General features: G+C 43.0%; 1 protein-coding gene across 1 annotated transcript in view; it reads left to right on the forward strand.

The window, feature by feature from the left end:
• The window catches only part of pparab (peroxisome proliferator-activated receptor alpha b), a 98,143-nt gene that overhangs the window by 32,738 nt on the left and 49,546 nt on the right, over nucleotides 1-15,859 (forward strand). The window contains exon 3 of the mRNA XM_080736420.1: nucleotides 11,836-11,999. Coding sequence (XP_080592546.1) covers nucleotides 11,836-11,999 — 164 coding nt within the window. The remainder of the gene's footprint in view (nucleotides 1-11,835; nucleotides 12,000-15,859) is intronic.

The following is a 15,859-nucleotide window of genomic DNA, read 5'->3' on the forward strand; positions in this document are numbered from 1 at the left end:
AGATAAGAGACAATCATTTGATGGCATCAAAGTATTGGCTTAGGAATGCGACAAAAACAACCTAATATCCGTGCATTCAAGGCTTCGTGGGGTGTGTGATTGATAGAAAATAGGAACATGGGGTGGGTGAACTACTCCTTTAAACCAGAGCAACTTACAACTATGTGTATGTGTAAACACATAGAATGCAGAGAGACAGCGTTTTGCCTCAGGAAACTAGGACCCCCGAGCAAAACAAGAACCTAGCATGGGCAGTATGCTGTACTATTGGAATAACAATCTGTACAGGGGTCTTAAGTGTTTTCAGCCCAAGGACCCCTTAGTTGAGAGAGAGATGAAGCAGGGACCCCCACAACCTGTTCATAGATTCCATGTACTGTAGTTTGATCATTTGCAGCACAATCATCTGTGTAATTTGGATTCATGTCAATTTGTGTTTTCAGATATTTAACCACTTGAACTGTCAATATACCCAGGGGGCAAACCAGCCTTTTTTTAGGAAACCTGCATTTGCCCCGACATACAAAGTTGTCCACCAGAAATATTATCTATGACCCAGTAGGATCACAACCTATATGGACAACCCGGTCAATTTGTACAACAAAGTCCAATATGGCCGCCTTTAGTTTTAATGGGAGGGTGAATAGGGCACAATTTTAAACTGAGGGATATTTCCACGAAACTTCACAGGTTGATCAATGGTATACATATGAAAATTTTTTGTATTGCAAGTTTCCATGAAATCCAATATGGCCGCCACAATATGGCCGCCATAATGTAAGGACCCAGAAAATAGGGTTTGCCTCTAACTTCTGAACCAGATGAGCTAGAAACACAAACTTGGTGTCTATTTCATGGTGTCTGACCATGGGAGACTCGATGGAATAGCTAATTTTATTATTGGGTGTGTCTGGACCTTTATTGTGCATATTTGCAAGATGGTGGACTCCCAAAATAGAGCTTTAACATAGTTTCTACCATGATTGTTGACTGCTTTTGCAAATACAAGCAATATGAATCCATTTGCTAAGATTTATGGCACATAAGGGACTTCTACCTGTATTATTCTTGAGTTTGCATGTTGTCAAAATGACTGTAAACGATATATTATATTTCCTGTCCGATTCTACTGTATGTAGTTGTAGCAATGACTTCAGATAAAATCAGAGACCAAAACAATGTATCTTAGAAATTATTTTTTAATTAAAAAAAAAAGAAAAAAAGAGAGATTATCTCAATGAAATTAATGCAACTGCCTTTTTGGGTCTTTCACACATAGACATGCTTATGCTTTCCAACAACTTCAGCTTCAGGGAAATTATAATGAACACATGATTAAAAGTTTTATCTATTATGGCTGCTAGAGCAGCTCTTTTCAGGTGCAGGCCAAAGGCATTTTCTGTAGGTGGTAGCAGCTTCAACAGGGTTGATCGGTTATTTAGGAACTTGTACACTCTCAGCTTTGCCAGGTCAAAGTCCTCTGAATGGTCAGCTTTTGATGCATATACAGCTGTTGTGAGGTCTCTAACCTGATTCTTGACATCCTCTGAGAGGGAATAAGAGGAATTTTCACCAAACTCCTGAAGTGCAGGGAGATGCTGGTCTTGAACCATGCCTTCTTTCCAGTGAAAAAGGGATAGCTGGTGGTATCTCTGCCACACAGGCTGTGAATAAAGGGCAGGGCACGACACTGTGCGAGTCCAAGGGCTGAGACCATGTGATGGATAGGAAGATATGCATCCTGCTCTGTTCTCACCCACAGCTCTGGAAGGTCTAGGAGGTGGGTGGCAGCATGATATAGGCACATGATGACGATGTCTGTGTCATTAGCATGGATGACAACTCTGTCAACTTTGTGAGCCTGGACAGATGTAGATGGTGTGTAGAATTACCCTTGTGTCGGCCTCCTGTTGTGTTGACTCTAGTGCAGGGACATCAACAACACACCCCTCCTTGATCACCACACTCCTTGTCTCTTCTTTAAATCCTCCACTCAGGTAAAGATGGGTTGTACCAAGAGCAGACTTAAGTGTCTCATTTTGACACCATTCTTCACAGAGGAATCTTAGAAGGTTTGCTTTGTTTTCAGAGACAGCAAAAAACTCTTGAGGATCAGGAGCTGTATATTGTGCAGCAAAAGTGTATGACATTGGTCCTTTCAGAAAGGTGAAGCCTTTGGAGCAATCGCTGAACGGTACCAACGTCTGCTGTTAAAGGATGTGCCTATATCATGCTGGAAAGAAGGCATGGTTCAAGACCAGCATGGGTCTAGATCTCCCTGCACTTCAGGAGTTTGGTGAAAATTCCTCTTATTCCCTCTCAGAGGATGTCAAGAATCAGGTTAGAGACCTCACAATAGCTGTATATGCATCAAAAGCTGACCATTCAGAGGACTTTGACCTGGCAAAGCTGAGAGTGTACAAGTTCCTAAATAACCGATCAACCCTGTTGAAGCTGCTACCACCTACAGAAAATGCCTTTGGCCTGCACCTGAAAAGAGCTGCTCTAGCAGCCATAATAGATAAAACTTTTAATCATGTGTTCATTATAATTTCCCTGAAGCTGAAGTTGTTGGAAAGCATAAGCATGTCTATGTGTGAAAGACCCAAAAAGGCAGTTGCATTAATTTCATTGAGATAATCTCTCTTTTTTTCTTTTTTTTTAATTAAAAAATAATTTCTAAGATACATTGTTTTGGTCTCTGATTTTATCTGAAGTCATTGCTACAACTACATACAGTAGAATCGGACAGGAAATATAATATATCGTTTACAGTCATTTTGACAACATGCAAACTCAAGAATAATACAGGTAGAAGTCCCTTATGTGCCATAAATCTTAGCAAATGGATTCATATTGCTTGTATTTGCAAAAGCAGTCAACAATCATGGTAGAAACTATGTTAAAGCTCTATTTTGGGAGTCCACCATCTTGCAAATATGCACAATAAAGGTCCAGACACACCCAATAATAAAATTAGCTATTCCATCGAGTCTCCCATGGTCAGACACCATGAAATAGACACCAAGTTTGTGTTTCTAGCTCATCTGGTTCAGAAGTTAGAGGCAAACCCTATTTTCTGGGTCCTTACATTATGGCGGCCATATTGTGGCGGCCATATTGGATTTCATGGAAACTTGCAATACAAAAAATGTTCATATGTATACCATTGATCAACCTGTGAAGTTTCGTGGAAATATCCCTCAGTTTAAAATTGTGCCCTATTCACCCTCCCATTAAAACTAAAGGCGGCCATATTGGACTTTGTTGTACAAATTGACCGGGTTGTCCATATAGGTTGTGATCCTACTGGGTCATAGATAATATTTCTGGTGGACAACTTTGTATGTCGGGGCAAATGCAGCACACCTTCCTTTGCCCCCTGGGTAATAGTTAATAAACGTGACCTTTCACTCTGTACTTAGTCTGCTCTTTTTCCCCTCTACACCAAACCCATTTGCCGAAAATAGCCGATCTAGCTCACAGCTGCTCACAGCTGCGAGGCGTTGTGACCTTGTAGATCTGCTATTTTTGGCTAAAGTTAGGGTTCAAGCGGTTAATATCAAAAAGGAGAAAAAGAGTGTCTACCACACAAAGATTTGGAGGACCCCCTGTAGTAACTCTGAGGACCCCCAAGGAAGAACCTTGTACATTGAAACTACAAGTTAAGTCAGGTTAACAAAGAACCTAGCATAGTCTTAAATAACATTCTATCTGAGTTGCAAACTTAACATTGTTGTCGAGAAAACAAACCTACAGTACTTGAGGAAATGTTCTTTCCCCAGCAGCACTGCTTTCCAAACTCAATGCCTCCCTCTGTCTGTAGTCTCCTCTCGCGCTCCTCTTATATGCACTGTCTCTACTATACACTACTAGGCTATATCATCTTATATGCACTGTCTCTACTATACACTACTAGGCTATATCATCTTATATGCACTGTCTCTACTATACACTACTAGGCTATATCTTTACCAGTTACCATACAGCACTGGTTCCCAAACAGTGGGTCCGGACCCATTTGTGGGTCGCGGACACATTTTTATGGTTCCCTTAACTCATTCTGTGCCTATCCCGAACATGTTCGGCTTTATTTCAATCCAATACAATTTTTTTTTTATTAATTGACTTACCCTGAGCTGCTTGTAGAGTCGTGGGTGGTCCTGGCTCGTCCTACGCTAGCCAGCTAGCCATTTTACATGGTCCGACGATATATTCCATTCCAAAAATGGTTTAAAATACATTTTTGAGCCCCCCAATGTTCACCAAATGTTCAGCGCCGCTTCCGGAACGTAGTCCAGTTCGGCAGTCATGTTCGGCTTTTTTAATGTAATGAATTATTTTATCGGAGGCCTCAACGAAGCCCCGGTCTAGACGTCCATCCATGCCCGGGACTTAGACTCGGCCATCCACGGGCCGTATTCGCGCTAACGGCCGCATCGCGCCGCCCACTCCAATAATAAATCACATCTTTAGACAGGATTTTCTCCGGATTGTGTTCCCAGACCCAAAGAGAAAGTTTTTTGCGGCTGAAATAGCTTTAGATCGCGCTTCTAAATGGGTTAGCATTTTGGCTACGTGTCAGCTAGCTTCCTCCTCTCGTCCTCCATAGCATTGACTGGAGTGCCAGTTGGGGGAGGGTCAACGAAAGCTATAATGAAGGTCTATGGATACATTTCTGACACTCTAGCGCCCCTTGTGGCCGGATGGCACTGTATGAGTTAATTTCTTTGGTTTCCTACATTTAGTTTTTAATTATTATTATTTTAAATGAAAAAAAAGATAGCATTAGTCATTTCATTAGTAAATAAAATAAAAATCTAAGAAATTCTGTAAATTAGGAAACAAAAAGTAGTGAAAATAGCCACGTTGTCAGCGTGTAGATCTGCTGTTTTCACTAGTTTGGGTCCCGGGCAAATGTCTAACGTCATTTTGGGAACCACTGCCGTACAGTATATCGTCTCCGTCGGGTGCCAACCTCATAATATGTCCAAAACGGCTACTTTTCACGATTCAAATAAAAAAAGATATAACAAAAGCAGCAGATCTACTAGCTGAAAACAAGCTTTCAAGCTTGCAAATCTGCTACTTTTGATGCTTTTGTGTGGCGCTGGAGTATGATGGTGTAGTAGGGTGTTAATTTACAAAAAAACACACAAAAGGTTAGAGATAAGATGAGAGCTTTCTGCCCGACGACAGCAACAATATTACCTCCGTTTCCGTCTCTCTCTCTCTCTCTCCCTCTCTCTCTCTCTCTCTCTCCCTCTCCCTCTCTCTCTCTCTCTCTCTCTCTCTCTCTCTCTCTGTCTCTCTCTCCATTCCCCTCTCTCCTCGCCCCACAGCCGTAGAGGAATTCACCACATTCCTCAGCCACCAAGCACCACCTCTCAGGAAACCTCCACTTTACTTGGCTGTGTGTTTGCCTCGGCACAGAGAGGGCCTACATGCATGCATGCATGCATGGGAGAAGCCTCACGCTGATTTATGGCTTACTAGTTAGTTACTACGCCCAGCTATGCAACAAGCGTACAGAGGCAGAGGTGAACGGAAGCCTGGATGTGTGATGTTACTTGTTAACTTGCGACCGGGCAAATACATTTAGAACCAGTAACCGACTTAATCTTGCACCATGTGGGTTAATCAATTAATGGCGAGGCAATCAATCAGTGAATCAACTTGATTCAATTTTTTATTTAATTTTTTATAAGAGACCAAATTGATTAGTCAATGTATTATGTAGTACATTGCTGTACAAGGGTTCTATAAGCACACAAAAAGTGTAATCTTTAAGTCTTTGAATGTATTGATCCGATTCTCGAAATGTGTTGTTCCAGGGACCCTCTGTTGTTTGCTTTGAAGCGTGGCACTCGGTGCCGTGCTGTGAGCTTGTAGATCTGCTATTTTTCAATAGCTAAAGTATAAAATAATTCCAGGTCTTAATGGATTAAAGTAATTGTGATGTAGAGTATCGTCACGTCGTCCAGCCCTACTACCAAGTAATCGGCTCTGTCGGGTGGAAACCACGTCCAAAAGTGTTACTTTTTAGGGTTCAAATAAAGAAATAGCTAGAGTAGCAGATCTAAAAGCTCAAAACGCAGATCTGCTACTTTTGACGCTTTCGCGTGACGCCGTGATCAAGCAGGGCATTAATTTACCAAAAAAAACATGGAGATAAGCTGTTTTTGCCCAGCAGAGAGACGTTACGCAACAAGCAACGGTGAAACACTGAAAAGTAGAAATAAACGGCGCCTGGAAGAAGTCACGAGAAAGCAATCGATGGGAGACCGTAAGGGAACATGTGTGGTGATGTAAGAGAAAAGCCGGGGGCCATAAGGTGTTTGTGGCTGAGAGTACCCACGTCCTTACGTCAAAGCTATGCCTCCCGCCTCATAAAGTAATGTTCAAAAGAATTAACACTTTCTAAAAATAACTTCCACTCGAGGCCTTTTATGTTACAAAGCATAACGCCACTGTCGGGCAGAAACCTCGTATCTCCAAGTTTTCAAAAAAGTAAAGCCCTACTTCAACATACAAGGCCGTTGCACAAAAGTAGTGAAAACAGCAGATCTACATGCACACAACGCCTGGCCGTGCGAGGCGTTGTGTGCTTGTAGATCGTCTGTTTTCACTAGTTTAGTCATTTTTAAAATGATAAATACAAAACTAACGGTTTTGGACATACAAGGTTTCCACCCGACAACGACAATAAGCTGCCTCTGGAAAAAGTAATTATAAAGCCAAAGATTCCCTGACAGAATCCCCAGACATTTTGCTTATTATTTTAGGAACACAGTTTTTCATACAATTCAATTTAATTCAAAGGAGCTTTTTTTGGCATGAGAAAACATACGTTTACATTGCCAAAGCAAGTGTCACAAATAAAATAAAAACAGTACACTAGAGTGTCGGGCAGCCCTCACACCTACGTCACACTGCCAAGCCGGCCAATATGTCTGAGTCATACAGTAGTGTTGGGGGCTTTGTCACAGTAACTGTTACAGTTTACAGTTTAGGCATTTAGCAGACGCTTTTAATCCAAAGCGACTTACAATAAGCAGGTAATACATCGTGACTACTAATTGAAGCCAAGGCCGAATTGGGCCGAATCGCATGGATGAGCCCTGACAGCACATGGTTGGTGCTACAGACTCCAAATTTCGCACGCAGATAGCTCAGACCTTTGCCTACGTTCTTAGCTAGGCCTCGACCCGACCCGATATGCGGTTTTCCGGAACCAACGCTAAAGGTTCGGAATCTCCATATGCGGAGTCCTGACTACTAATTGAAGCCAATGGACGCCGAATCCGAATGGCCCGAATCGCATGGATGAGCCTTGACAGCACATGGTTGGTGCTACAGACTCCAAATTTCGCACACAGACAGCTCAGACCTTTGCCTACGTTCTTAGCTAGGCCTCGACCCGACCCGATACACAGTTTTTCGGATCCGGCACGAAATATTTGGAATCTCCGTATGCGGAGATGACTGACATCGGGCTGTTCCGGAGCAAGCGCTGACTCATTGTGACATCACTTCATAAAAGGCTCTGACATCACATACGCTAGATGAGTCAACTAAAAATCTCTCTGAGTGTGGCATAAACTAAAGTCTTTCTTCCTCTCACTTCGAGGTGAGCAAAGTTCAGGGTGCTCTTCAGAGCGGTTGGGTTCAGGGGAATTAGCGGGCTGTGCCTTTAAGAGAACCAGGTGAATAATTTGGATAAGCCCGGGCAGTTCCCTCTCACGCTAAACTTAAATAATAAAGGGGAAGTAGGAGCCCAGGGGCTAGGGAACTCCGGGGCGCTCTGTAAGTAAAGTAAGGGGTGCTGTGTCTGCAGAGATCTCCATATATGGGCATAAGTGGACAAAGGCAAACTGATGGTCAAAACGGGTCCTATGACAACAGGTATAATGGGGTTTGCATTAAAGGGTAGGGCCGGAACCGGTACTGTGTCTGCAGAGATCTCCATATATGGGTATAAGTGGACAAAGGCAAACAGATGGTCAAAACGGGTCCTATGACAACAGGTATAATGGGGTTTGCATTAAAGGGTGGGGCATTCATTCCCTATTTTAAAATTCGGCACGCGTGTTTCCTGCTGCAGCAGGTAGTCGGGGGCACTAACAGATACAGAGATCTCCATACATGGGCATAAAATGGATGCAGACAGACATATACAGATATCTCCATATATGAGCATAAATGGACACAGGCAAACAGATGGTCAATACGGGTCCTACTGAGATCTCCATATATGGGCATAAAATGGATGCAGACAGACAGATAACTCCATATATGGGTATAAATGGACACAGGCAAACAGATGGTCAAAACGGGTCCTACAGAGATCTCCATATATGGGCATGAAATGGACGTAGACAGACAGATATCTCCATATATGGGCATAAATGGACACACGGCCAAACAGATGGTCAAAACGGATCCTATGACAACAGATATAATGAGGTTTGCATTAAAGGGCGGGGCATTCATTCCCTATTTACATTGTTCCCGAGTTGGCCAGGTCGCCGACTAGACGCTCGGCCGCCCTTCGGGCAATATAACAAATGCATAGGAATATCAATCTAGAAAAACAACAACATAGGTAGACCAATAGACCATGCACCTAATCCTTAAAAAAAAAACGTTTCTAAAACCTAAAAAATGCTAACTAGCTTCATGTATGGTCAATTCATGTTACAGTAGTGCTATGGGTTTAGGTGGAGTCTGAAGAGGTGCGTCCTCAGTCCACTGCGGAAGCTAGGGAGTGAGTCTGTAGTTCTAAGTGCGACAGGGAGTTTATTCCACAGTTTGGGGGCCAGGAAGTCAAATTGTCTAGGACGAGTGGATTTTTGTCCTGGGGTTTTTAGCAAGGGTTCTGTCAGCATCCCTTTGGCTGATCTGTTGTACCGATCTGTCTCTTTTGTGCCCATATATGGAGATGGACAGATACAAGACATAATATACTTTTATTGCCACACAACCAGGTTGGTGGTATTTAGTTTCAGTACAGAAATGGTTGCAGCTCTGCCATAACAAGGAACAGGACATAAATACATTTAGACATTTACACCTTTACCACTTCTAACAATAAATAGGGGGTGGGGGGGTGCTGAGAGAGTTCAGAGTTCGTATGGCTGTAGAAAAGTCTTTGAAGCGGGTGCATGGTCTTGGTGGGGATTGATCTGTAGTGTTTTCTTGATGTCTTTCTTTCTGTCTGTCTACCATGTCCCTTTTATGCCCATATACGGTATAGAGATATATGTATTTGTCAGCCTGGAGAGAGTCCTATGGAGATTCCTGATGTCATCAGTATATGCCCATATATGGGCATGCCCCTTTTGTGCCCATGTATTGAGCTGACTGACAGGATTTTTTTAAAGGGAGCATTTCTTTAACTCATTGAGTGCCAATCCCGAACTAGTTTGGCTTTATTAGCGTATCGCAGAGTGCCGATCCCGAACTAGTTCGGCTTTAAAAAAAAAAAAAAACAAATTTGAAAAAAAAAAATTTGAATTTTTTTTTTTGGACCCCATCAAATCTGGTGAACATGATTTCAATCGCGATTTTGCATGTTCCACCCCCATACAACCCCATCTAACATACAGGGCACCCATTTTTGTTTACATAACATGTAAAACATAATGGCTATTATCTCAAGAATGCCTGAACGGATTTCCAATCGGATTTTTTTGTTTGAAAGCTGTGAACAAACTGCACAAATCCACTCCAATGCAATCCAGGATTGCATTGGATTTTTTAGAGCTCATATCTTCTAAAATGCTTGGTAGCCAATAGCTAACTTCAAGCTAACTTCATCCTCTTCCTGTACATGCACAAAGGAAAGTGTTCAGGCATGTCATGGCTGCAGGGCTTGTGCATATACCAGCACTGTCTAAGTAGAATTCTCTGGTCATTGGGGCCCTCTAGTGGTGAAAAAGGGGGCACTCAAAGAGTTAAGACCAAAGGGGGTGCTGCTGATTTGGTGTCAGACTTCAATACTCATTGCGGTGGTTCTCAAAGTGGGGTCTGTGGACCCACATGGGTACTGAATGGGTTTCCACTGGAAGGTTGTCCCCTGCTAAATGAGTTAATATATAGCATCAGAGTCAGTTTTATAATGACAATAATGTAGTAGATACATCTTTCATCTCAGTCATATCACATGGTTATGCCAAACAAAGCCAATGCCACACTCTTGTTTCCATTCAGAACCGGACACCCACTATTCTGCACGCTTCCCCCCCCATAACCCTTTAACGCTGTCCCCCTGCGAACGTCTGTGTGTGCATGTGATTGGAAAAGCAGCAGCAGACAAATGCTCCTCGTCACATGAGGCTCTGCAGTTAGAATAGATAAAATTATGCGGTCCATCCACCGGTCGCTGCCAAACAACATGAGCCCATGATGCCGTTACATTTCCATGCCGGCGTCTGCCAGCCATAGGATACGGAGACGGGAGATAAGCCACATGGCTCAGAAAACCATCGTAGTAGTTCCCAAGACTACTACCACCTATGGCCCTATTTTATACTTTGTTTCATGATGGTGTCGTTCGATGACCTACAAGCGATGCAACGTGTTTAGTAGGGCTGTCATGATTATGACATTTTACATGACGATTAATTGTCACCCAAATAATTGCGATTAACGATTTAATTGTGTATTTGTCGTTGACAATTACATTTCTGTTTGGCTATGGTGCCCTCCACACTAGGCGCGGTTGCCGTCGGGGCTGCCGCTAGGATCAGCGGTGGCCGCACCGTGGTGAGACACAAACAGTTTACAGTTACAGTTTACAGTTTAGGCATTTAGCAGACGCTTTTAATCCAAAGCGACTTACAATAAGCAGATAAAACATCACAATAATAAACAAGATAATATGTCAGTACATCAACAGCAATATAACAAATGCAAATGGATATCTATCTAGAAAAACACAATATAATCAAAGTTCTAAAAACCTAAAAAACGAATGCTAACTAGCTTCAATATGGTCATTGATTTTCTGTAGCGCTAAGGGTTTAGGTGGAGTCTGAAAAGGTGAGTCTTCAGTCCACGGCGAAAGCTAGCGAGTGAGTCCGTTGTTCTAAGTGCGACAGGGAGTTTATTCCACAACTTGGGAGCCAGGAGGGCAAACTGTCTCGGACGAGTGGATTTTTGCCCTGGAGTTTTTACACACACTCGCTCAGTGAGTAAACGCTGCGCTGTATTTCACAAAGATGAACACAATCCATCTCTCACCGCCGGCGTACGCATGCACAAACGAGCACGCTCGCGGTGGATTTCAGGGGACTGCGCCCGCTCTCCTCGCCGCCCCAAAACTTCGCTGTGCGGCCGAAAAAGCCTCCCGCCTCTCATTGAAAATGAATTGCTAGGAGGCGGTGACCGTGCCTAGTGTGGAGGGCACCTTTTAGGCTTTGAAGTTGCACATGGCAATCATGACACATAACTTAAATATACAAAGAAATGAGTAACATATTTGATCATTTTATACTTTTTTCATTTTATCATTTTATAAAAAAGAACATTGCTAGTGGAAATATTTCCACTACTAGTGGAAATATTTACACTACTTTTTGAAAGTGTTTGAAACTATATTAACATTTCTCAACATGGAAACGATTATGATGATTATGCAAAGATAATTGCGATTACCTCAAATAATTGTGAAAAGGGTCCATTTGGGAATCGTAAAAAGGAACCAGAATTGGTAAAATCCTAAAGGATCCCATCCCTAAACTCGTTGTGAGCTTGTAGATCTGCTATTTTAAATCTCTTTCAATTATTATTTAAAATGTTCACAATTCTTGTGTCCTCCCCTCCCCCCCACAGATGCCCTGACCCCAGCGTCCAGCCCCTCGTCGGGGGTCTACGGGATGGTGTCGGGCCAGGAGGACTTCTCCTCCACCTCCTCCTCCCTCAACCTGGAGTGCAGGGTGTGCTCTGACCGAGCGTCGGGCTACCACTACGGAGTCCACGCCTGTGAGGGCTGCAAGGTGAGACACATGATGCTGTAGCCATCATTTAGGTGTAGAGTCCATGTCTGTGAGGGCTGCAAGGTGAGACACATGATGCTGTAGCCATCATTTAGGTCTAGAGTCCATGTCTGTGAGGGCTGCAACGTGAGACACATGATGCTGTAGCCATCATTTAGGTCTAGAGTCCATACCTGTGAGGGCTGCAAGGTGAGACACATGATGCTGTAGCCATCATTTAGGTGTAGAGTCCATGTCTGTGAGGGCTGCAAGGTGAGACACATGATGCTGTAGCCATCATTTAGGTCTAGAGTCCATGTCTGTGAGGGCTGCAACGTGAGACACATGATGCTGTAGCCATCATTTAGGTCTAGAGTCCATACCTGTGAGGGCTGCAACGTGAGACACATGATGCTGTAGCCATCATTTAGGTCTAGAGTCCATACCTGTGAGGGCTGCAACGTGAGACACATGATGCTGTAGCCATCATTTAGGTCTAGAGTCCATACCTGTGAGGGCTGCAACGTGAGACACATGATGCTGTAGCCATCATTTAGGTCTAGAGTCCATACCTGTGAGGGCTGCAACGTGAGACACATGATGCTGTAGCCATCATTTAGGTCTAGAGTCCATGTCTGTGAGGGCTGCAACGTGAGACACATGATGCTGTAGCCATCATTTAGGTCTAGAGTCCATACCTGTGAGGGCTGCAACGTGAGACACATGATGCTGTAGCCATCATTTAGGTCTAGAGTCCATACCTGTGAGGGCTGCAACGTGAGACACATGATGCTGTAGCCATCATTTAGGTCTAGAGTCCATACCTGTGAGGGCTGCAACGTGAGACACATGATGCTGTAGCCATCATTTAGGTCTAGAGTCCACGCCTGTGAAGGCTGCAAGGTGAGACGCATTCACTAGATGCTGTAGCCATCATTTAGGTCTAGAGCAGGGGTCTTAAACTACAATACATGCATGAAATCTCTGTCCATCTGTTTGCAGCTTAGAAGAGCTAACTTGCAAGAATACATTTGCTGTTTAAAAATTGTTGTATATACATTAATGCAAAAGCAGATTGATATAAAGCTTTTGAAACAAATGGCAGCACTTTTCAAAATGTTGCCACTATTACACTTTTTAATGCAAATGGTAACAGACTCTTCCTCCCTCTCTCTCTCGCGTGCACACTTTCTCTCTCGCTCTCGCTCTGCCTCCCTCTCTCTTGCTCTCTCTCTCTCTCAGCAAGCCTCAGTGTGTCTTTGGGTGTCAGTCAGTCATGTAGTCTCTCAGCCACACACATTCACCCCCCCACACACACACACACACACACACACACACACACATGGATACAAGCACAGACAAGAGAAGAATCACAGGCAGCTTTTAAGACTACAGATTTAACCCCAGTCCCTGTCAGTCAATAATAATAATAATAATCTGTCAGCTATATTAAATAGTATTACAGCACTAATGCCGTGTAGGCCCAGACACCAAGTGGTTCTCAACCTGTTTCAGGGGGATCCCCAGATGACAGTGGGTTGCCAATTTAAGGACTTTTGTTTTAAAGGAACAGTTCACCCCCCAATCTTTTTTCTATTGATTACTCATGCCATGGAGACTTGCGTTCAATAATACTTTTAGTTTTTTGTCGCATTCCTAAGAAATAAATAAAAAGAGATTACCCTGACGGTTTCCCCATCCGGTGCCATGCATTTGGTCCCCATCCAAGGCCATGCATCTGGGTCCCTATCCAGAATCAATGGGAGTTTTACTATAATCATTTTTTTGTCTTAGGAATGCGACAAATACAAAAGAATATTATTGAACTCAAGTCTCCATGGCATGAGTAATCAATATACATTTTTTAATTTTGGGGGTGAACTACTCCTTAATACCCTTTTAGAGAAAGAAACGGGAAAAGAAATTAAATGAAAAAAGTACTATTACTATTACTGTAAAGTAATTAACAATCTTTACTACACAAACTGGTCAAACATTGGCCAAATTGTCCAATAGAAAGAGGCCAAAAGAAATTGACAAACATTGTGAAAATGCTAGCCGATCTACAAGCACACAGCGCCTTTCATTTGCGAGGCGTTTGTGTGATTGTAGATAGGCTATTTTCACAATATTTATCTTTGGAACAGAGTCGAACTAAATGTAATGTCTCAACTCAAATATTATTATTTTGGGGGGCCCCCAGTTAAATTATGATTATTTGTAGGGAAGGGGGGGGGGGGGGGGGGGGGGGTGGGGTGGGGGGGGGGGTCACAACCCGTGGCCTGAGAAGCACTGTTGTAACCACTGTTGTCCACTGTATCTCTCAGTCCCAGGGCCACAGGTGTGTATGTGTGTGTGTGTGTGTGTGTGTGTGATGGTGTCTCAGTTAATTGTTTACCGGTTAGTTGAAGAGCAACCCGAGTCAGTGTTTGTGTGTTTTTCTCTCTAGACTCACTGGTGCGGCAGTGTGCCTCCCTTGGCATTTAGAGACATCCATGCATTGTTATTACAATAATTATAATACAACTGTAATTATCTTCTGACTATTAGTGCTTTGTGTGCACTCATTTCGCAATACAGAGGCAAATTCTTTACACTAAAAAAAAAGAAATATATATCGTCACTGTCTCCAAGTTTCAAATTTGTATGTTTTTTCGCAATGTAAAGCCCTGCTTCATCAGACAAGGCCGTTGCACAAAAGTAGTGAAAACAGAAGATCTACAAGCACACGACGCCTCGCGGTGCGAGGCGTTGTGTGCTTGTAGATCGGCTGTTTTCACTAGTTTAGTCAATTTCTTTAAATGATAAAAATGAACGGTTCTGGACATACAAGGTTTCCACCCGACAACGACGATAATATACTGTGTGTGTGTGTGTGTGTGTGTGTGTGTGTGTGTGTGTGTGTGTGTGTGTGTGTGTGTGTGTGTGTGTGTGTGTGTGTGTGTGTGTGTGTGTGTGTGTGTGTGTGTGTGTGTGTGTGTATAATTCTTTCAACCTGGTGGCCCTATCATAGATCTATCACACATTGTGAGCTTGTTGATCATCTCGCTACACATATACAGTAGGTGTGCCTCGAGGCGATTACACAAATAGTTGTACCTTGGGACACAAACAGTTTTGAAAGCACTGCAATGGTGGATGAAGGGATGTGGTTTGATCGTGGTGTGTGTGTGTGCGTGCTTGTGTTGTGTTGTGTGCTGGCGTGTGATGTGTGTGAGCGCATGCACAGACAAACAAACAAACGTGCACGTGTCAGAAGAGTGTGTCCCTCCTGGGCATGGTAGGATTCTGTGCACGATTACACAGAGTACTTAATGATTAACAGCTGAAGTGGTGGGCAGGGCGCTGCACATTGAGATAGCTTTGTACAACTTCTAGATTCTCACTGGTGGAAAAGTAACTGAAGTACTGTACTCAAATTCAGTTTTGTGGTGACCTGTGAGCGTGTAGATCTGCTATTTTTACGCTATAAATAAAAAACTGTATATTTTATATATTGGTATTGCTACAAAGAAAGTCTGAGTTCTTCCAGTTCCAGCACTCTATCCAGTCAACATGTTATTTAGTTTTAGTCTTTTGAATATAATTTCATCTAGTTTTAGCCAACTATGCTATTGATTTAGTCGACTAAAATGTATTTTGGCAAGCCTGTGTGGTGTCGTAATGTCCGTTTTATATTTGGCTGTGTGCCAAAAATAGCTGCAAGCTGCAAGCTTGTAGATCTATATTCGGAGTGTGACACCCACGCGCAGCCCAGTATAAATGTACTTGTCTTAGTTCTACTGGATCTCTTGTCTGTTTTTTCATCAGTGAAACAAAAACTATGAGCCATGCAGTGATGTTGCTAGGTTTTCAATGTAATGGGTTCCCAGAATTATTTT

Source organism: Nannobrachium achirus, assembly GCF_963921795.1.
Source record: "Nannobrachium achirus genome assembly, chromosome: 11".
NCBI lineage: Eukaryota > Metazoa > Chordata > Actinopteri > Myctophiformes > Myctophidae > Nannobrachium > Nannobrachium achirus.